This window comes from Coregonus lavaretus, assembly GCF_964263955.1.
Source record: "Coregonus lavaretus genome assembly, chromosome: 21".
Classification (NCBI taxonomy): Eukaryota; Metazoa; Chordata; class Actinopteri; order Salmoniformes; family Salmonidae; genus Coregonus; species Coregonus lavaretus.
In genome coordinates, this window is record NC_140008.1 from 5533902 (window position 1) to 5557312 (window position 23411).

General features: G+C 45.3%; 1 protein-coding gene and 1 pseudogene across 2 annotated transcripts in view; one reads left to right on the plus strand and one right to left on the minus strand.

Moving 5' to 3' along the window:
- LOC311148715 (solute carrier family 15 member 5-like) overlaps nt 1-23411 on the minus strand; it is a 202049-nt pseudogene that overhangs the window by 157284 nt on the left and 21354 nt on the right. The window lies entirely within an intron of this gene.
- LOC311149186 (tripartite motif-containing protein 16-like) lies at nt 1861-14184 on the plus strand. The gene is made up of 6 exons (XM_084186269.1): nt 1861-2535; nt 2958-3053; nt 11683-11916; nt 12020-12179; nt 12305-12364; nt 12601-14184. The coding sequence occupies exons 1-6, from the start codon at nt 1939-1941 to the stop codon at nt 13110-13112; spliced, it is 1659 nt and encodes a 552-aa protein (XP_084042395.1). The 5' UTR covers nt 1861-1938; the 3' UTR covers nt 13113-14184.

The following is a 23411-nucleotide window of genomic DNA, read 5'->3' on the forward strand; positions in this document are numbered from 1 at the left end:
TGGTGTGGGGTGGCATTTCTTTGGGGGGCCGCACAGCCCTCCATGTGCTCGCCAGAGGTAGCCTGACTGCCATTAGGTACCGAGATGAGATCCTGAGACCATATGCTGGTGCGGTTGGCCCTGGGTTCCTCCTAATGCAAGACAATGCTAGACCTCATGTGGCTGGAGTGTGTCAGCAGTTCCTGCAAGAGGAAGGCATTGATGCTATGGACTGGCCTGCCCGTTCCCCTGACCTGAATCTAATTGAGCACATCAAGGACATCATGTCTCGCTCCATCCACCAACGCCACGTTGCACCACAGACTGTCCAGGAGACCATCCGCCACCTCATCAGGAGCATGCCCAGGCGTTGTAGGGAGGTCATACAGGCACGTGGAGGCGACACACACTACTGAGCCTCATTTTGACTTGTTTTAAGGACATTACATCAAAGTTGGATCAGCCTGTAGTGAGGTTTTCCACTTTAATTTTGAGGGTGACTCCAAATCCAGACCTCCATGGGTTCATAAATTTGATTTCCATTGGTCATTTTTGTGTGATTTTGTTGTCAGCACATTCAACTATGTAAAGAAAAAGGTATTTAATAAGATTATTTCATTCATTCAGATCTAGGATGTGTTATTTTAGTGTTCCCTTTATTTTTTTGAGCAGTGTATATATACACCACACACTCCGGACTCTAACATTGCTCGTCCCAATCTTTTTAAATTTCTTAATTCCAGTCCTTTTCTTTTTGGATTAGTGTGTATTGTTGTGTATTGTAAGTTATTACTGCACTGTTGGAGCCAGGAACACAAGCATTTCGCTACACCCGCAATAACATCTGCTAAATATGTGTATGCGACCAATAAAATGTGATTTGATTTTTGAAAGTGTTCCATAATTCTCAATCCGCGTTGCGTTGTGCCTAAGAACAGCTCTTAGCTGTGGTACTGTATATTGGCCATATACCACACCTCCTCAGGCCTTATTGCTTAATTTAAACAAGTAAGTGTATTATAAGGCATTATAAAGGTCATTAAAATAATAACACATATGTAGTTCATACAAACTGTTATCCTTTATATATTCTAACAACAAACATTTTATGATTCATTATTTCATTTGTTCCATGTTAAGGGCTCTAACCTAGGAATGTTGTGGAAAATAACCACTATACTTTATTACAAATAAGGTCTTACAGAGTTTTTGTTGCATCAAGAAATGACTTTATTTAAGTTTTCAACAAAGCCGATACCAGTCTGCAGATTGGCACACCGTTCTTACGGTCCCCCTCCATCTTATATAGTCCTCTTCAGTTTTCCCGCTATTTTATTGCTCCGCCCACTTCCTTTGTCTCTGAGAGCGGCTAAACTCAACTTTCATTAAATTCAGAGTACTACAATCAATCAATCCTTATCTTACAAAAACACTCATGTTTAGTTTAAACTCTGTTCAACCCTGGCTCTTTTCACTGTGTTTGAAGACAATAACAAATGGCCCCAAGCTAGTTTCAGTCTCTCATCAGATAAGACAGCCATGGATTTAAGTAAGAGCAAGCACTCTGACCCTAGGGCAGATTCCCGCTCTACTCACCCACACAGTGAAATTAAATGACCCAATACAATTCCTGGCCCAGTAACAAAGAATTCGAACTTTATGCTCTTGATTAACCCAGTTCTACCTCATAGTCCATTAAACTTTACAATTTATTAATAATAATTCACCACAGGAACAAAACTATTTGTCTCTCTCTTGCTGTTGCATGCCGTCCCTCTCTCTCTTCTTCCATTCCTCAAAACTCTCCCTCCCTCCCTCCCTCCCTCCCTCCCTCCTTCTAACCCCACCCCTCTGGCACAACCAGGAAGTCCATCCCTCTCCACAAACTCTCTTCTGTGGAAACAAAACTGATCTGAGTCTCTGTGTCATCTGTCTGTGTGAGAGTGAACAACCGTCCAAATGGCTCATCAGGGTGTTCTGCTGGACCAGGACCAGTTCTGTTGTTCTGTCTGTCTGGATCTACTGAAGCAGCCGGTCACTACTGCCTGTGGACACAGTTACTGTAGAAGCTGTATTGAGGGCTGCTGGGATCAGGATGTTCTGAAAGGGGTCTATAGCTGTCCTCAGTGCAGACAGACCTTCACTCCAAGGCCTACTCTGAGGAAAAATAACATGTTGGCTGAAGTGGTGGAGAAACTGAAGAAGACAGGACTCCAGGCTGCTCCCCCCCATGCTCTGTGCTATGCTGGACCTGGAGATGTGGCATGTGATTTCTGCACTGGGACCAGAAAGCAGAAAGCCCTCATGTCTTGTCTGGCATGTCTGGCCTCTTACTGTGAGACTCACCTCCAACCTCACTGTGAATTTCCTGCTTTCAAGAAGCACAAGCTGGTCAGAGCCACCACACAACTACAGGAGAAGATCTGCTCTGATCATGACAAACTGCTGGAGGTTTTCTGTCGTACCGATCAACAGTCTATCTGTCTGCTGTGTACAATGGATAAACATAAAGGCCATTATACAGTGTCAGCTGCAGCAGAGAGGTCTGAGAAACAGGTAAGACCAGAACTACTTGTTGGTGACTTTCTGATAAACAAAGACTTAAAGATACAGTAGGAACTAAAGCTCTTTCAATATGAGAGAATTCAAATCAAATTGATCCTCAGCAGAACAAATATGAACACAAACCTTGAGTATATTGAGTTTGCTCTAAATCTATCACCATTATCTAAAATCAAACACTATTATCATTCTGAATGCCATTTTATGAGTCCAAAGTAAAGTCTCAACCCCTTGATACATGTACGTCTACCATAACTATAATCATTCACATAGCAACATAAAAATATATAATATTGGAAAGGGACTTCCTCAAGATTTTAGACCCTTCTCCCTATGTGCCCTATGTCACATTACTATACAATTGATCTAGTGGACAAATAAAGCTTGATAGCTCATTGAAGAGTGATTCTCCACAGAGGCAGCTGGGAATGAGTCAGCAGAAGGTCCAGCAGAGATTCCAGGAGAGAGAGAAGGAGCTGAAGGAGCTCCAACAGGCTGTGGAGTCTCTCAAGGTGAGTATTGTTGACCAGAGGAGAGGCATCATTTCACTTCTCTCCTCCAGTCAGAGAGAGAGAGAGAGAGAGAGGGAGAGGGGCCCGTCTCCAATCCCACTGAGCCCACTGTTGGGAACGGGCTGTCTCGACCCCTTTCAGAGAATAGACTACTTAATGTAACCAGCGGAATATGAACCCAGGTCTACCATGGGAGAAACCAACATCTGGACCATTCCCTATTGGGCCGTGGGCCAACACTAATATTTTGAAGTCGCAGGCGGGGCTACATCGTCACATAACCTTGAGTAAACATGACCGACTCATGTCCCCTATACATTAACATTTTTTACATTTTAGTCATTTAGCAGACACTCTTATCCAGAGCGACTTACAGTTAGTGAGTGCATACATTATTTTATTTTTTCATACATGGAGCTCTAAATTCAATTAAATTCAAAAGGGCTTTATTGGCATGGGAAACATATGTTTACATTGCCAAAGCAAGAGAAATAGATAATAAACAAAAGTGAAATAAACAGTCAGAAATGAACAGTAAACATTACACTCACAAAATGTTCAAAGGAATAGAGACATTTCACATGTTATAATTCAAGTGAAAACAGAGTGAGCCATTCGCCAGACTGAGTTCTGGAGGTGAAATGGAAATGAATGAGGGAGAGTTATGTGAGGTAGAAGGTGTGGTGATGAGCTCAGAACCAGAGCCTGGCATCAATGGACATGATAAAGAAGAATCTGGTGCAGTAGGAGTTACATTTTTGGAGAAAGTGGATCCATACCTTTTGGTAGATCCATTTGTGGTTTAAGGTTGGTGGGAAAGGAGTTGCGTGCAGTTGAATCAGTGAAGGTAACCTGTAGTGGACTTGCGATATTTGTTTGTGTTTCTTCTGACCAGAGGGAGTGGGCGCTCCGTGTCACGCAACTTGGGTCAAGATCTGTTTCTTGCTTTGCTCTTAGGAACAGGGCGCCATTGAAAGGAGTGATTTCTGGGGTAGCGTTAAGTGTAGAGGTGGAGCAATTCAAGTTGAAGATTCCTGGTGTTTGTGATTACCGCCGTTTGGTGCAACACAGACCTGGTGGTGAGCGTGGTGAAACAGAGGAGTCACTGTCAGTCCTTTTGAGTTTTGAGTCTTTACCCAACAAAGTCATGGTAGGATATATCAGTTATCCTGATAGAGCTTTTGTGGCGAATCCACTGCACTGATTCAGGTGCAACGTTTATGGTCATGTTGCAGCAGTTTGTAGGAGGGAGATTCCAAGATGTGGGAAGTGTGCAGGAGGGCATGGGATAGAGGATTGTGTAGTTTCGGTGGATAAAGTTTTGTGTGTCAACTGTTGGGATGCCCATGTTGCTGGGGATCGGAAGTGTCCGGTGCGAGAGAGGCAGGTTGAGGTGGCTAGAGTCAGAGTAGTGCAGAAGGTGTCGTATGCTGAGGCAGTGAAGAAAGTAGAGGAGGATGGGTCAAGGGTGAGAGATCCTGAGAGGATCCCTGTTAGTAGTAGATCTGTGCCAGCACAGAGGGATAGGCCAACGAGTGATATATGCTTTAGTAAATATAGCTTCTTAGCGTTCATAGCAATGGTTATCAATTGTACAGCAGAAATGGAACGTAAATCACAGAAAATAGATGTTGTGGTGGCAGATGCAAAGAAGTATTTGGGCATACAAGATTAGACTTCAGAAGAGTTACAGGGTGTGTTGAGTGGTGGTGTCCCGTCCTCCCAGGCCGTTGGCATGGTGCAGGAGCAGATAGGGTCAAAGTAGTGGAATGGGGTAGTGGGTATTTATTGAGTGTAGGGTTAGTTGGAAGGGTGTTTTTTGTATTATTATAATTACCCCTTTTCCCATTTTGTATCACAAAGTATAATGGATTTATATTATAGTCCAGCGGTAATGCAACATATTGGATGCCAACCGCCGTTAAACTCCAAAGAAGAAGAACCGTTATATTATGGCTATGTACAGTATTGTAACGATGTCTCTGTCTCTCATTCATTAACTTTCGCGGTAGTTGGTTGTGTGGGTCTCTGGTTATGAATAGGGTGCTGACAGACAATTGTTGATGGATATTTATAGAGCTCTGATCAGGACGACAATTGATTACTGGTGTACAGTTTATGGAACAGAGGTAAAGACTTGGCTTCAGAAGCTGGACAGAATCCAGTATATAGCTTTAAGGATATGTATTGGTGCATTTAAATCAACATCTGTATGTGCCTTACTGGTGGAGGCAGGTGAGATGCCTTTGTATGTACGGCGTAAAAAATTGTCATTATCTTATTGGGTTAGGTTGAAAGGCTGTGAGGTTGAGCATCCCACTGCTACTGTTCTAGATGGCTGTTGGGAATATACTAGTAGACAAGGCAGTGGTTTTGGTTGGACAGTTGGAAAGCTTGCTGATGAGAGTGGTTTGAGGGAGTTGGAGGTTGGCCCTTCTGTGGTGATAGGGGATGTTCCTCCATGGTTACTCCCAGACCCTGTTGTTGATCTAACCTTGGTAGAGAAAAGGAAAGATTGGTCAGAAGTCAGTGATATAGTGAAACTGGTTGACAATTACATTGGTAGAAGATTTTATGCTCTTTTACTGCTTTTCACAGATGGATCCAAGGACCCAGATAGTGGGCTCACAGGAGCAGGCGTTTACGTTCCTGAATTTGATGTGCAGATATGTAGAAGACTAACAGATGAACTGTCAGTATACTCAGTTGAACTGAAGGTATTAATGTTATTATGGAGAATTGAGAGAATGGGTTTAGTAGTGAGATTCTGCTGGGTCCCAGCACATTCGGGTGTGGAAGGGAATGAAATTGTAGACCAGTTAGCTAAAAGAGCTTTGAAACGAGATATAATTGATAATAATGTTCCACTGGGTAGAGGTGAGGCCAAATGTAAGATCAGAGCCATTTTGATAGATGTGTGGCAGAAGAGATGGTACTCTGAGCACAAGGGCCGGCATTTATATGAATAGTTGACAGTTTTACAGAAAGGTCGATGGACCAAGATTCAAAAGTCATATTAGGAAGGAAGAGGTGGTGTTTACTCAATTGCGCTTAGGACATTGTACATTGATCTCGTCATTACATCTGGTTGGCAAGCATGTGAATGGTTTGTGTCTGGAAGGTACGGTCGATGAAACGGTGGAGCATGTGTTGTTATATTGTTGTAAGTATGTTGAAAAGAGGGAAAGATTGAAGTGTAGGGTCATTGAGGTTGGACTGGGTTGGGGGGGTTTGGAAGATGATTTTGGGGATGGGGGAGGGTCTATTAGAAGTTAGTAGGGCTCTTCTTTATTTTCTCAGAAGTACTGAGTTAGGTAGGAGGATTTAGAAATGTTGGAAACCGTGATTGACCACACACTCCAGCACAGTAGGTGGCGGCATGCACCTTTAACGTTGGTTTGTGGACCGCCATTATATCATAGAAGAAGAAGTTGGTTGTGTGAGAGATTTGTGGTTCGTGAGGAGGGCTACTATTCTTTTTTCTTTTGGTTCTTGCGTATTTTCTGAATTTATTTTCTGATGGTGGAGGGTTTGTTTATTGGTTTCCACTGTTTATCGTTTAGAGTTGAGGGGGGAGTAGGGGTAGTTTGTTAGGGCGGCGTGATGGCCTCAACCGAGTGGAGAAGAAACGCTGTCGCTTCGGGTGCGTTCCGGAGAAAGGTGTGGAGGAAGTTTTGCTCATGGTCAGCGAACAGGTTGGAGTGGAACATCTGCACTCTGCATCCAGAATGAACAAGGCAGTGGTTGTGTTAATGAAAAAGGTTTGTCTTGTTGCGAGTGGGATTTTTGTGAGGGGTGTGTTGGTGCAGATGTCGCCTCTTTCGATAAGAGTTGTGGTGGCTAATCTGCCTCCGTTTATTGCTTACGAACAGACCGCAAGTAGTTGGTTAGTTTTGGTACATTTGCAAGTGGTTTTCGTGTGCTCTCGGCTGGGTGCCAAGCGGAATCCATTAAACATGTCTGTTTTCATAGACAAGTGTTTGTTTCTTAACAAACTTCAAGGTTACACAGGTGAGGGGTGGAACGCAGGGTTTGCTAGCACAGATAGTTTTCGGTGTTTCTAGTGTGGGGAGCATCAGTTATAGGCTACAAGCAGCAATATGATTGATAGGCAGGACAGGTATTGAACCCAAATAATCCCTACTCAGATGCGCTAACCTCAACCCTAGTAAACATGCATTATAAAAACCTTCTATATAAAATCTCATATTGGGAGTAAATAGCCTCTGAATAGAAAAGAAAAAACACTGCATCTTCCAGCCCACCAATAAATTACATAATGCAACCGTCGCGGTTAGCATATTTACCTCAACATGCCCCTCGCTTGCGTGAGAAGGCAGAGTGCTCGATGCTGGTTGATGAATTTGACAATTAATGTACTAGGAAAATACGTTTTTGTCGACCAGAGGTGACTGAATTAATGTTAAGGCGTATTGATAATCATTATAGTAATGAAGTATAATTTCAAAACATGACCATAAAAACAGGTAATAATAAACATGAATCATCATTATATTACTTCACAGTAATGTGTTAAATGCTTTTTCAGTCCTTCCTCCTGCGTTAGCAGTGTGGAAAGGGACAGTAAAAAGCTCAGGCAGGAGTTTTCCTGTGAGGTGGAGTGGTGGTGTATCCAGGGAGAGAACTAAACTAATCTTCTGAAATGTCATTCATGGCCTTATGCTGCCATCTATTGGAATTATTAAGCAACTGCAGTAGTACTGAATGAAGTGTTTTTCCTTACTAATCCTTACTAAAATAGTGATTACTCAGAATTGCAAAAAAATGGCAGGGGTACCAGGAGGGAGGAGAGTACATTTTTTACATTTTAGTAATTTAGCAGATGCTCTTATCCAGAGCGACTTACAGTTAGTGAGTGCATACATTTTCATACTGTCCCCCCATGGGAAACGAACCCACAACCCTGGTGTTGCAAGCGCCATGCTCTACCAACTGAGCTACACGGTAGTAGTGCATGGCCAAGTGGTGGTGCGCAGGCCGTGGAGAAAGCGGTGGTGGGGAGGGTTGCACCTGGGCTACATTAGCTGAGGCAGGTTTCTGTAGTAACAGAGACTCCGGTGGGCGAAGGCTTGGTGGGCTCATCCCAGGAAATATTGCCTGTCATTGGGGTAGAGGGACTGATCATGGGGGAAGTGCAGGGGGGCAGAGACTGGGGAGGAGGAGGACGGTACCGTGCCAATGGAGGAGGAGGAAGAGGGGGGAGGTGAGTCTGCGGGAGCGGAGGACAAGGCGTCTCGTTTTCAGACGGCTCATTGGATCCAGAGCTGACAGCCAGTCAGGCTGAGGGCCCAGTATATACGGTGAGAGAACTTTCTAGGTTCCTGATGGAGACTAAAGGGGAAAAATAAGGTTCTGCTGGAGTCTTATTTGATTGATCCTGGAAGGTTTGTAAGGTCAGTACAACACGTGATGAAGAATGAGGGGTTTAGTGTCCTCTCACCCAGGAAGCGGTATAGGCTGAGAAAATGGGTAATGGGTTCTTAAGGGCATGTCTTCAGAATCTGCTTAAATTGATGTTTTTTTCTGGCATGGCGGCTTTATGGGCTTCTCTACTGGTTTCTGATTGTGGTGATCTCCCTCCCACCTCTTATGGAGATTTCACGGTTAGACTTCCTTAACATGAACGGCGGCAAAGACTGGGGGAATATGTAAACCAAAAACATTTAAATGCCATGGCAGAAATCTTAGTGCAGGGGTAGCAAAAGAGGTGTGTATGGGTAGGTTGTTAGTGTTTAGAGCCCAAATAATGACCTTGTCTTTGCTTTCATAAATGTGTCTGCACCTGGTCCTCTGTAGCTCAGCTGGTAGAGCACGGCGCTTGTAACGACAGGGTAGTGGGTTCGATCCCTGGGACAACCCATACACAAAAAAAAAATATATATATATATATACACGCATGACTGTAAGTCGCTTTGGCACATTATATTATATTATAGTACAGGGCTCAGTTCTCTGTTTCACCAGAGGGGTTGGAAAAACAGAGTGGGGAAACCAAGAAAATCCCTTGTTTTACGTTTGTCTGATGGGCGGGTAACTTCTGTTGTGGGGAGATGAGGGAGCCTGATGGGTGGGTAACTTCTGTTTTGGGGAGATGAGGGAGCCTGATGGGTGGGTAACTTCTGTTGTGGGGGAGATGAGGGAGCCTGATGGGTGGGTAACTTCTGTTGTGGGGAGATGAGGGAGCCTGATGGGTGGGTAACTTCTGTTGTGTGGGAGATGAGGGAGCCTGATGGGTGGGTAACTTCTGTTGTGGGGAGATGAGTGAGCCTGATGGGTGGGTAACTTCTGTTGTGGGGGAGATGAGGGAGCCTGATGGGTGGGTAACTTCTGTTGTGGGGGAGATGAGGGAGCCTGATGGGTGGGTAACTTCTGTTGTGGGGTGATGAGGGAGCCTGATGGGTGGGTAACTTCTGTTGTGGGGGAGATGAGGGAGCCTGATGGGTGGGTAACTTCTGTTGTGGGGGAGATGAGGGAGCCTGATGGGTGGGTAACTTCTGTTGTGGGGAGATGAGGGAGCCTGATGGGTGGGTAACTTCTGTTGTGGGGGAGATGAGGGAGCCTGATGGGTGGGTAACTTCTGTTGTGGGGAGAGGAGGGAGCCTGATGGGTGGGTAACTTCTGTTGTGGGGGAGATGAGGGAGCCTGATGGGTGGGTAACTTCTGTTGTGAGGAGAGGAGGGAGCCTGATGGGTGGGTAACTTCTGTAGTGAGGAGATGAGGCTGTGGAGTTATACTCTGATTTATAGAGGGCAGAACTCTGTGGTCCTCTGTAGCTCAATTGGTAGAGCATGGCGCTTGTAATGCCAGGGTAGTGGGTTCGATCCCCGGGACCACCCATATGTAAAAATGTATGCACATGACTGTAAGTCGCTTTGTATAAAAGTGTCTGCTAAATGGCATATTATTATTATTATCCTGGGTTTTCTCAGGTTCTGCTCACAGACCTTTCCAAACTCTCTCTGTCACAGATAAATAAAATAGACATTTCCCTGGCCTTTCACAAACTCTCAGCTGCTGTCTCTCAGACGGACTGCCTGTGGATTTTTATAAAAAGTTCTGGGGAATTATTTTACAGGACGTGTGTTGTGTGAGTGCGTCGGGGTGGGGGAGCTGTCGCTAAGCTGTAGACGGGAGGCTTTGACTCTCCTGCCCAAAAAAGTAGATTTGAGCGACTTGGAGGCCTGTGGCATTGCTCTGTTTGGACTATAAGATGGACGGGTAACTGTGTACCAGGACACCTAATCACAGACAATCTGTTCATAATAAGGAGAAAGCCTTTGATAGGGTGGTCCATGAATATCTGTTCAATGTGTTGTTTTGGTTGTGGGGAGAATTTTGTGGCCTGTGTTCAAATGTTGTAAGCTGGGGCTTCATGTATGGTCAAGGTGTGGGGAGGGCTCAGTAGGCCAGTCTGGGTAGGGAGGGGCATTCACCAGGGATGCCCTCTGTCAGGGCAGCTATACACTCTTGTTATTGAGCCCTTTCTGGGCCTGCTATGCAGGAGGCTACAGGGAGTGTGGGAGCCAGGTATAGGGTTGGGGACAGGCATAGTAGTGTCAGCATACGCTGATGACGTCTGTGTTGGTTAGGGATGAGCAGAACCTACAGGCCCTGGAGAATAGTTTGAGGGTGTACGAGGGGGCGTCTTCTGCTTAGGTAAACTGGGGCAAGAGTGAGGCTCTGTTATGTGGGGCAAGGAGGGACAGGGCACCTCCGCAGCTTCCAGGTGGGTTGCAGTGGGGCTGTGAGTGGCTCAAGATGCTTGGGGTGTATCTGGGCTCAGAGGGTTGGGATAGGAAGAAATGGGAAGGAGTGTCACAAGCGGTGGTGTCGAGGCTGACGAAGTGGAGGTGGCTCATCTCCCAAGTGGCATACAGAGGGACGGTGCTGATCATCAACAACTTGGTGGCATCCTCTCTGTGGCTTAAATTGGCCATTCTCAACCACCCCCCCGGCGTTCTGCTTGTGGACCTGCAGCGCAAGTTAGTAAACATTTTATGGTCAGGGTGGCAGCGTTCTGACTCCCTCAGTGTCAAGGTTAGACACATCAGGAGCTTAGCGGGAGTGAAGGGGCATCAGTGGCAGGGGGTTGTGGGGGCTGAGAGCATGGCAGGGTATAGGTGGAGGGGCTCTATAAGCTCCCAGTGCTGGAAAGGTCAGGGGTCCTCCAGTGGAGGGTATTACATGGAGCCCTGGACACCAATAGCTGGTTGGCTCGGGTTGACCTGGGAGTTGGGGAGGGGTGTCCGTTTTCTGCAATGACAGACTGTTCATCATGTTTTTTCTGTGTTGCCAGGGTAATGCCATTACTGTTGACGCGTTAGGGTTGAGTTTGAGTTGTACAAAATGATCATCAGTGTGGAGATGTTTCAGGAGGTATGGGGGCTCAGGGGGGCTGTCTGTACGGCTGGAGAGGAGGGGTTGGATGGATGGTTGGAATGTGGTGCTGGATGGTGTATTGTACTGTGGTGTTGGGTACTGGATAATGTGATTGTGTAGAGGTTGTGGTGGCACGCAATGTGTTTTTAGGAGGGGGGGTGTTAGTGTAATGAGGATGGCTCATTAAAGTAAGACAAGTCAGTCTCTCTCTCTCTCTCTCTCTTAACAGCACTCTGCACAGGCAGCAGTGGAGGACAGTGATAATATCTTTACCAAGCTGATCCGCTCCATTGAGAGAAGGCGCTCTGAGGTGAAGGAGCTGATCAGAGCCCAAGAGAAGGCTCAAGTGAGTCAAGCTGAAGGACTCCTGGAGCAACTGGAGCAGGAGATAGCTGAGCTGAGGAAGAGAAGCACTGAGCTGGAGCAGCTCTCACACACAGAGGATCACATACATTTCCTCCAGGTAACTAAACTGCCTTGATACATGTTATATGAAAATTAAAACTCAATGTGAAACTCTCAATCATTTGGTTCTGTTCTCTCTTTCTCTCTGTCTCTCTCTCCAGAGTTATCAGTCTCTCTCCGGTACCAGTGTATCTTCAGACTTACCCAGCATCGTTGTCCGTCCTCTTCAGTACTTTGGAGATGTGAGTAAGACTGTGTCTGAACTGAGAGAGAAACTAGAAGACGTCCTTAAAGGAGAATGGACCAAGATCTCCACTACAGGTGTGTTGAAAATAATAAGAACATCAACTTTAGACCATTGAAAGTTCCCTTCTAGTCATATACATGTGGAATATGGTGTGATGATAACATTCCCTCTCTCTGTGAATGTGTTTGTGTGTCTGTAGTGAATATAGTGGATGTTGTACTGCCTCCAGAGCCCAAGACCAGAGAACAGTTCTTACAATGTGAGTCTCTTTATTCTGAAGTAACTAACAGTCTCTTTTTACTGACACTCCTAACAATCCCTCTAGAAATATATAGCAATAGTAGATCTAATCAAAGACTGGGTATCTATCTGACTCCTCATATTTCTCTGATTTGATCTCTGCTGTGCTCTAATCAAAGACAGGGTAGATACAGTATCTGACTTAACTTATTGTTCTAACTCCCCTCATTGGTCTCTGCTCTGCTCTTCTCCCAGATTCCTGTCAGCTCACACTGGACCCAAACACAGCACACACACACCTCTCTCTGTCTGAAGGGAACAGAAAGGTGACCTATACAGGCCAAGTCCAACGATATCCTGTTCATCCAGACAGATTCACAAACAACTTGATGGTTCTGTGTAGAGAGGGTCTGTCTGGACACTGTTACTGGGAGGTGGAGTGGAGTGGGGGGTTTGTTTATACAGCAGTCTCATATAAAGACATCAGCAGAACAGAGACAGATGGTGCATTTGGAGAGAATGACAAGTCCTGGAGTTTAGTGTGCTATAGTGGTAGTTATTGGTTCAGACACAATAATGTTGAGACTAAAGTATCAGGCCCTCAGTCCTCCAGAGTAGGAGTGTACCTGGATCACAAGGCAGGTACTCTGTCCTTCTACAGTGTCTCTGACACAATGACCCTCCTCCACAGAGTCCAGACCACATTCACTCAGCCCCTCTATCCTGGGTTTTGGCTCTCTGGTACTGCTGAGCTGGTTAAACTGTAGTAGGGTCCACATAGATACTAGTCATGCTGGTGTAGTCTATAGCTGAGCTGGTTAAACTGTAGTAGGGTCCACATAGATACTAGTCATGCTGGTGTAGTCTATAGCTGAGCTGGTTAAACTGTAGTGGGGTCCACATAGATACTAGTCATGCTGGTGTATTCTATAGCTGAGCTGGTTAAACTGTAGTAGGGTCCACATAGATACTAGTCATGCTGGTGTAGTCTATAGCTAAGCTGGTTAAACTGTAGTAGGGTCCACATAGATACTAGTCGTGCTGATGTAGTCTATAGCTGAGTTGGTTAAACTGAAAGTAGGGTCCACATAGATACTAGTCATGCTGGTGGTGATGGTCCGCAGATAAAAATGCTGATTTTCTGTACAATTATTTTTGTCTGACTGATTTAATCTTCAGAGTGTAATTAAAACGTTATAACGTATTTTTATCAATTGCAATGTTTTAATTGGCTACATTTACATTAATCATGATGTTTGCTGTTAATGTATGTTGGTTGTCATTCAGAACCATTGAAATGTTTTCTCAATTGGTTCTCTGTCTCTATGTAATTTTCCTCAGTATCATTGAACAGCTTGTAGTCTCGGCCCTAATTGATGTGTTCTCTGTCACCTGGAGCTGCATGGAAAATGGTCCAGGAACAAAAGGACAATTCCCAAGGACTAGTCAGCCCACTACAAGCTGGAATAACTTAATTTCTACTTAAACTATATGGGCTGGTTTCCCGGACACAGATTAAGCCTAGTCCTAGACTAAAAAGCATGTTCAATGGAGATGTCCGGAAATCCGACCCTAAATTTGGCATCTTTCATTCTCCCGTCCTGCTCAGTCAAGCAACATGAAACCTGTCCAGCAGGTGGTGCTATTAACCAAACAATAAAAACATCAGCTATCTTGACTTGTCACTCAGTATATCAGTAATGTTCAGAATTGTACTTTAATATCATTGGAGATTGATGGTATTTTTAATCCACTACCCAGAGTCAGGAACAGATGAAGTTAGGTCTGCTACTGTTCAGTTATTAAATATGATTAATGGTGATGGGAAATAAAAAATACATCTAGTAGTAGTTTTCCTTTGCTATTTATTCCAAGGTGTATCTTTAACTTGTAAATGGATTGTGTTGAAGCTGGCATGTGGTGTGGATGATAGAATAGAGTGAATAGAGGAGAGAAGAGAGGAGGAGAGGAGAACATAATATAGAAGACAGATAAGATAGAGAGAGAATTCATACCCAGGGGAGTTACTGGCTCTGGCCCAAATGACACCCTGTTCCCTACGTAGTGCACTAGGCTACTTCTGACCAGATTTAAAGTAGTCTTCTAGATTTTACATGTTTTCTCCCTGTCATTAGAAAATGACAATATGGTAATGACTTTAGTGGTTTCCTCCCCCTTTGGTTTTATTGGTTGTGTGTTATGTGTGTGTTGTGTTAGGTTTTCCCCCTGTGTTCCTAATGGAAAATCCATTAACAATGAATCACAAACAAATTATATTCCAGTTGTGTTTAGACATCTTCATGGCTGACATCCCCCAGTTCTGTTAAGACCCATTGAACTGGGTCACATTCTAAATGGTCACTTGTATTGATAGTCCATACTGGGCCTAACTGGGGTTAACCATACTGGAGGGTTTCTTTCTGCACACATATTCCCTCATCTCCAGAACTTAACCTGATGTCCTCTCTCTCTCTCTCTCTCTCTCTCTCTCTCTCTCTCTCTCTCTCTCTCTCTCTCCCTCTCTCTCTCTCTCTCTCTCTCTCTCTCTCTCTCTCTCTCTCTCTCTCTCTCTCTCTCTCTCTCTCTCTCTCTCTCTCTCTCTCTCTCTCTCTCTCTCTCTCTCTCTCTCTCTCTCTCTCTCTCTCTCTCTCTCTCTCTCTCTCTCTCTCTCTCTCTCTCTCTCTCTCTCTCTCTCTCTCTCTCTCTCTCTCTCTCTCTCTCTCTCTCTCTCTCTCTCTCTCTCTCTCTCTCTCTCTCTCTCTCCCATCAAACCGTATAGAAAGCAGACAACCTCAATATGGTTCCATTCCTGTAGTTATCAGGACACATGGGGTGTGGAACTATTATCTCCTTTCTAAGTTTGAACTTGTCCACTTCCCTTCATGGATTTAAAAGGAAATGACTGGTATATGTAAACTCCCTCTACCCCATGCCAACACCAATCCAATGCTTTTACATTTGAGAGGAGTAGTGAAGGAATGATACACTTCAGGAGGAAGGAGAGATTATTGAGACACACCCATGGAATGATGATAGAGGGATGTGGAAGAGGAGAGAGGTAATGGTTGGACTTGACTTATTTATTCTCTCATTATACTTATTCTGTTTCAATAACATAATTGCATAACACAAAATAAGTACATTTAAGGAAGTATCCATGTATTTTAGATTTTAGAATAACTTTTATACTATTTTCACAAGTATGTGGTAAAATCTCACAACTCTTAATACAAAACTCAAAACAGATCATCAAAAAGGCTGTTTTTTCAAAACTTTAAGCACATTTTCAATTGACTAAGTACAACACACAAAGGAAGTATCCTTGTATTATATCTTAATATGTGAAATGCGCACTTCCTCCCATAAGTCATTAGTAGTTGATGTAGGGTTTCATCTGTCAAAAGGTAAATCACACCTGGTGACTTATGAGTTATAAATGTTACTACTGTGGAGTCACCATGATCAGATTACTGTGGTGTGTGTGTGTGTGTGTGTGTTAGTCTTTGATTAGTTTAGTCATCAAGGCTGAGAGGATGTATCTATTTTAAAGGGTGTCCTGCTCTTTGATCAGACCAAATGGTTGTAAAGTCCTCAAGACAATAGAATGGTTGTCAGGCAGTGGAGTCTGGTGGGAGGAGCTATAGCAGGACAGGCTCATTGTGATGTCTGGAATGGAATAAATGGAACTCAGTCAAACATGTGGTTTCATATGTTTGTGTTTGATACCTTCCATTGATTCCATTCCAGCCATTACAATGAGCCCGTCCTCCTATAGCTCCTCCCACCAGCCTCCTCTGGTGTCAGACCTGCATGGTGCCTCAGAGTCTGTGTAGGAACTGTGAGGTGGGTGGGTTGGGAACATTATTCCCTATTTTTCATAGTTCCACAATGCATTAATAACCAGAGATGTGAATTAAACATTCTGCCAATCATGGTTATTTTATTTATAACCAGAGAATTGGGCTGATTCAAACAAGACCAAACATGCTTATTTTTAAAGTAAGGACATGTCCAAGAAATGTTACTTGTAAAACTAAAATAACCAACACCCTTTCTTGTGATTGTAATATATAGAAAATATAATAATATATTTCCATTCACATTGTGTGTGTGTGGTCCAATGTGTGAGGGGCTTGTTGTGATCCTGGGGGTAGTGCATTGGGCTATACACTGACTGTATGCCTTCTTAATATTGAGTTGCATCGGGTGGGGGGCTGTTGAAACTGTTTTGAATGGGGTGTGTTTTGGGGTCTGGGGGTGAAATCAAACATTGTCTTCAAACTGGTTAGGGGTAGACTTAGACCCCCCAGAACATTCACACCTGGTCCTTTGTTGCAGGATTTGTTTTAGACATGTTTGTACATTAATTTCTTACATTTCCATTCCCGAGTCCAACCATATCCTGACCATCCAGACAGATTCACAAACTACTATTTGTTTTGTACGTGTGTACATTAATTTCTTAAATTTTCATTCCCAGGTTGAATGTCAATAAGAAGTAATATAATTGTGTGTATGACTTTACAATGTCCAGCTACATTATACTCCACATAGCTTTATAGGAAGCAGACTTTACAATGTCCAGCTACATTATACTCCACATAGCTTTATAGGAAGCAGACTTTACAATGTCCAGCTACATTATACTCCACATAGCTTTTATAGGAAGCAGACTTGACAATGTCCAGCTACATTATACTACACATAGCTTTATAGGAAGCAGTTCCTAATCTACTGAAACTTCTTCATGGCCAAGTTGTTTTATTGAATAATTTTGACCCACCCTTGGTGTTTGAATTTATTCAACTATGAATTTGGCTCTATACTCCAGCATTTTAGATTTGATATTAAATGTTTTATATGAGGCGACAGTACAGAATGTCACCTTTTATTTGAGGGTATTTTCATTAATGTCTGTTTTACTGTTTAGAAATGAATATACTGTATTTATCTGGGCCCTCCATATGTAGGTGTCATAAATATTTGGACAAATTCACTTATAGTGTATTACACTTTGTCAAAAGTTTAGTATTTGGTCCCATATTCCTATCAGGCTATGACTACATCAAGCTTGGGACTCTTGTTGGATGCATTTGCAGTGTGTTTCGGTTGTGTTTCAGATGATGTTGTGCCCAATAGAATTGAATGGTAAATAATGTATTGTGTCATTTTGGAGCCAGTTAAACATATTATGTTCTTATTTACAATACAAGTGACTCCAAAATGATTCAATACGTAATTTACCATTCAATTCTATTGGGATATTGTTTATAGATGAGGATATTGTTTTTATGCAGATTTTTGAATATTCGCATGAAAATCTGTTTCCATTTGACTGGCGTCAGATGTGAATATTGTAAAATCTTCATAAAAACATGGTCATTTTACCAGCAGAGATGTTTCCATCAAATTGACGTGTTGAAGATAAATGGCTGTGCGTGATGACGTAATGCACATACAAATATATATTTTAGAAAATACTAATATATTTTTGCAGTTAAATTCCCATGTACCGGTTAAAAACGTTCTGTTAAATGGGTTTCCATCACATTTTCAACTCTACCGATGGTTTTGTCAGATTTGGTTGTGCATTATATAGCGAACGTGCCCACTCTGGACAGGCTACCTACATGATGACATTATTATGGACAAAAAGACCCTCGATATTTATTGGAAAGGAGCATCAAGCTCATCACCGTGCACTTTCACCACCCTGTGAAGTTCAGCATAACTTATTTCATCTGTAGCTTTAATAAACTGCATGGTTTCCCGAGTCGTAGTGGGAGGACCACACCACATATCATCGTGTGTGTGACACTCTGGCTCTAGGACTTGTGTATGTGAGCTAGAGTGTATGTTGTTTTGTTGGGGATTTGGGTGTATTTCTATGTTTGCATGTCTGTGGGTTATATTTCTAGGTTGTTGTATGTTGTCGTCAATGACTCCCAATCGGAGGTAACGAGTGTCAGCTGTCGGCTCGTTATCTCTGATTGGGAGCCATATTTAAACTGTGTGTTTTCACCTTGTGTTTGTGGGTTTTTGTTTCCTTGTTCCATGTTCCGTGTGTCAGTATTTTGTAACTTGAGGACTTCACGTATCGTCTTTTGTTTTGTTTTCGTGAGTACGTTATTTAATAAATCATGTTCACTCGCAACGCTGCGCATTGGTCTCCTGTTCTAGACGATCGTGACAGAAAAACCCACCATCAAAGGACCAAGCAGCGTGTCCAGGAGCCGAGGGTCTGGACATGGGAAGAGTTATTGGACGGAAAGGGTCCTTGGGCACAACCGGGAGAATATCGCCTCCCTCGTGAAGAGCTGGAGGCAGCCAAAGCCGAGAGGAGGTGGTACGAGGAGGCAGCACGAAGGCGAGGCTGGAAGCCCGTGGAAGAGAGGCAACCCCAAGAAATTTTTTGGGGGGGGCACATGGCTTGGGCGACTGAGCAGCAGGAGGCAGCCACAAGGCAGAGTCAGAAGGCTGCCAGGTTAAGGGGGCTGACGGAGGCAGAGAAGGGACGGATTCAGGAGGCTACCAGGTCAAGGGGGCTACTGGGAAAAGCAGGGAAGGAAGGTGTAGAGGCACAGCGAGAGGTACTGGGGTGTGTAACCAGTTCGGTCCGGCCCTTTCCTAGTCCCGAGGTACAGCCAGTAGTGTGTGTTCCCCGTACGGTACGGCCTGTTCCGGCCCCTCGCACTAAGTGTACGGTGCGCGTCGCCAGCCCGGTTCGGCCTGATCCTGCCACCCGCACCAAGTGTACGGTGCGCGTCGCCAGCCCAGCCCGGCCTGTTCCGGTCCCTCGCACTAAGTGTACGGTGCGCGTCGCCAGCCCGGTTCGGCCTGTTCCTGCCATCCGCACCAAGTGTACGGTGCGCGTCGCCAGCCCAGCCCGGCCTGTCCCTGCGCCACGTAGGAAGTGTACGGTGCGCGTCGCCAGCCCGGCCTGTTCCTGCTCTCCGCACTAGGCGTGAGGTGAGTCCCCAGGGTCCAGCATGCCCTGTTCCGACTCCCCGCACTAGCCCTGAGATGCGTGTCCTCAGCCCGGTACCTCCAGTTCCGGCACCACGCATCAGGCCTACGGTGCGTCCCCAGGGCCAAGCATGCCCTGTTGCTGCTTCCCGCACTAGCCCTGAGATGCGTGTCCTCAGCCCGGTACCTCCAGTTCCGGCACCATGCATCAGGCCTACGGTGCGTCCCCAGGGTCCAGCATGCCCTGTTGCTTCTCCCCGCACTAGCCCTGAGATGCGTGTCCTCAGCCCGGTACCTCCTGTTCCGGCACCACGCACCAGGCCTACGATGCGCCTCAGACGGCCAGAGTCTGCCGTCTGCCCAACGGGGCCTGAACTGCCCGTCTGCCCAAAGCCTGCAAAGCCGCCCGTCTGCCATGAGCCATCAGAGCCGTCCGCCAGACCGGAGCCGCTAGAGCCTTCCGCCAGACAGGATCAGCCAGAGCCTTCCGCCAGACAGGATCAGCCAGAGCCTTCTGCCAGACAGGATCAGCCAGAGCCTTCTGCCAGACAGGATCAGCCAGAGCCTTCTGCCAGACAGGATCAGCCAGAGCCTTCCGCCAGACAGGATCAGCCAGATCCGTCAGTCGGCCATGAGCAGCCAGATCCGTCAGCCAGCCATGAGCAGCCAGATCCGTCAGCCAGCCATGAGCAGCCAGATCCGTCAGCCAGCCATGAGCAGCCAGATCCGTCAGCCAGCCATGAGCAGCCAGATCCGTCAGCCAGCCATGAGCAGCCAGATCCGTCAGCCAGCCATGAGCAGCCAGATCCGTCAGCCAGCCATGAGCAGCCAGATCCGTCAGCCAGCCATGAGCCGTCCAGCCAGGATCCGCCAGAGCCGTCCAGCCGGGATCCGCCAGAGCCGTCCAGCCGGGATCCGCCAGAGCCGTCCAGCCGGGATCCGCCAGAGCCGTCTAGCCGGGATCCGCCAGAGCCGTCCAGCCAGGATCCGCCAGCCAGCCAGGATCCGCCAGAGCCAGCCAGCCAGGATCCGCCATTTAGTCCGGTGCTGCCCCTTAGCTTGGTGTTGCTCCTTATCCTGGTGCTGTCCCTTATCCTGGTGCTGGCCCTTAGTCCGGTACTGCCCCTTAGTCCGGTACTGCCCCGTAGTCCGGTGCTGCCCCTTAGTCCGGTGCCGCCCCTTAACCCAGTGGGGTTTAGTTGGGGGGTGGTATTGTGGAGGAGGCTAGGGAAGCTGGTGACTAAGGTGGGGTGGGGACCACGACCAGGGGCAGAACCGCCACCGTGGACAGACGCCCACCCAGATCCTCCCCTAGACTGTGGGCTGGTGCGCCCGGAGTTCGCACCTTTAGGGGGGGGTACTGTGACACTCTGGCTCTAGGACTTGTGTATGTGAGCTAGAGTGTATGTTGTTTTGTTGGGGATTTGGGTGTATTTCTATGTTTGCATGTCTGTGGGTTATATTTCTAGGTTGTTGTATGTTGTCGTCAATGACTCCCAATCGGAGGTAACGAGTGTCAGCTGTCGGCTCGTTATCTCTGATTGGGAGCCATATTTAAACTGTGTGTTTTCACCTTGTGTTTGTGGGTTTTTGTTTCCTTGTTCCATGTTCCGTGTGTCAGTATTTTGTAACTTGAGGACTTCACGTATCGTCTTTTGTTTTGTTTTCGTGAGTACGTTATTTAATAAATCATGTTCACTCGCAACGCTGCGCATTGGTCTCCTGTTCTAGACGATCGTGACAGTGTGACTCCAAGTTTACTTCAATATGATGGTTATTATATCAATATTTGTGCATAAAGCCGTTTCCACCGCCATTTCTCGCTTAATTAATTCTACAGAGGTATTTGCACCCCACTGCATCCACGTTTCTTTAGAATTTATGATCATTTTACATGACTGAAAATGAAAGAGAACTTTTGATTTGACATATTCATCATTCACCACTGTGGCTTCTGAATAGGTCACTGTACATTTATGGAACCTTTAAAACGTTGTAATGTTTTACCACAACCTTATATTTGGTTACACGTCACTATGGCTTCCATCCCTATATTCCTCAGTGCATCCATCCAGGACTAACGTCTCCAAACAGATCTAAAAGGCCTCCCCCACCACTCAGACTTTCAAAGAAATTAAAGTTATCTCTGATACTCTGCTGTGCAGTTTGTTGTATGGACATTGCAGAGGCCCTTTTAAAATATCCACTCTGCTGTCTGGATCTACCAAAGGATCCAGTTACTATTCCCTGTGGACACAGCAGTATGCAACGTCATCTTCTTAGCTTGACTTCCATCCCCCAAAAACCTGTAGATACAGAGTACACAGTCAAGAGGAAGCCACTCCCTGTCCTCTGGTGTAGAGTTCCATGAAACAGAAAGTCATTTTTGACACCCTGTTGCTCAACCTTCAGGTGAAAGCACTAAAATGGCTGACAATCTAGAACTGTTCTGTTGCTCCATCTGTCTGGATCCACTGAAGGATCCGGTGACTACTGCCTGTGGACACAGCTACTGTATGGGCTGTATTAAAGAAAGCTGGGATCAGGATGATCTGAAAGGTGTCTACACCTGTCCCCACACTCTAAACAATACTGGGTTGTTTGGTTGACACAAATGTTGGGTTGCAGGCGTTGGGTCACTTAGTTGGGTTGTTTTCTTTAAAAACTGCTGGGTTATGGATGCTGGGTGTTGGGTTATTGTTGCTTGGTTATTGAGATATGACCCATCAGGTCAGATCAGAAGACTGTAGGCATAGTTTAGTAGGGTTGTGGCTTTCAGATAGTTATTTTTAGCCACCCATGAGAGTAAATATAATTCCTGTTCATCTGGTCTGTTGCGTAGTTAGCACATGTTAAGGTTGAACATTGACATTTTTGTAGCTTCAATTATGCTTATAGAGTTTCCTAAAAGTCCACGTATGTCTCATTGTTGGGCTATGATACAGTGGTATACCTTATTATAATATGTAATAAATACTCTACATATTATAGAATAATTTAATAAGGAAACATTGAGTTTACAGTATGTAAACGCCTTAAAATAACCTACAGTAAGGATGACATTAAAACAGACCCAGTTGCTAGGGCAACCAAGCATGACATTAAAACAGACCCAGTTGCTAGGTCAACCAAGCATGACATTAAAACAGACCCAGTTGCTAGGTCAACCAAGCATGACATTAAAACAGACCCAGTTGCTAGGTCAACCAAGCATGACATTAAAACAGACCCAGTTGCTAGGTCAACCAAACATGACATTAAAACAGACCCAGTTGCTAGGTCAACCAAGCATGACATTAAAACAGACCCAGTTGCTAGGTCAACCAAGCATGACATTAAAACAGACCCAGTTACTAGGTCAACCAAGCATGACATTAAAACAGACCCAGTTGCTAGGTCAACCAAGCATGACATTAAAACAGACCCAGTTGCTAGGTCAACCGAGCATGACATTAAAACAGACCCAGTTGCTAGGTCAACCAAGCATGACATTAAAACAGACCCAGTTGCTAGGTCAACCAAGCATGAGAGTAAAAAATACCCAACTGATGGTTAAATTAACCCGTGTTCTGTTAATACTAACAACCCAACATATTGGGTTATTCACGCAACCAAACTGTTTGGGTCAAAATAACCCAACATGTTCTTTCCACTACTTAACCTGCGCTGGGGTACTAAATAAACCAGATTGAGTGCAGTGCAGACATACCTTCACCCCAAGACCTATTCTGAACAGCAGTGCTGTGCTCGCCTAAGTGGTGGAGAAACTGAAGAAGACAGGACTCCAAGCTGCTTCTCCTGCTCACTGTCATGCTGGACCTTTAGATGTGGGGTGTGACATCCTCAGTGCAGACAGACCTTCACTCCAAGGCCTAATCTGAGGATAAATAACATGTTGGCTGAGTTGGTGGAGAAACTGAAGAAGACAGGACTCCAGGCTGCTCCCCCTCCTGCTCTGTGCTATGCTGGACCTGGAGATGTGGCGTGTTATGTCTGCACTGGGACCAGAAAGCAGAAAGCCCTCATGTCCTGTCTGGTGTGTCTGGCCTCTTACTGTGAGACTCACCTCCAACCTCACTATGAATTTCCTGCTTTGAAGA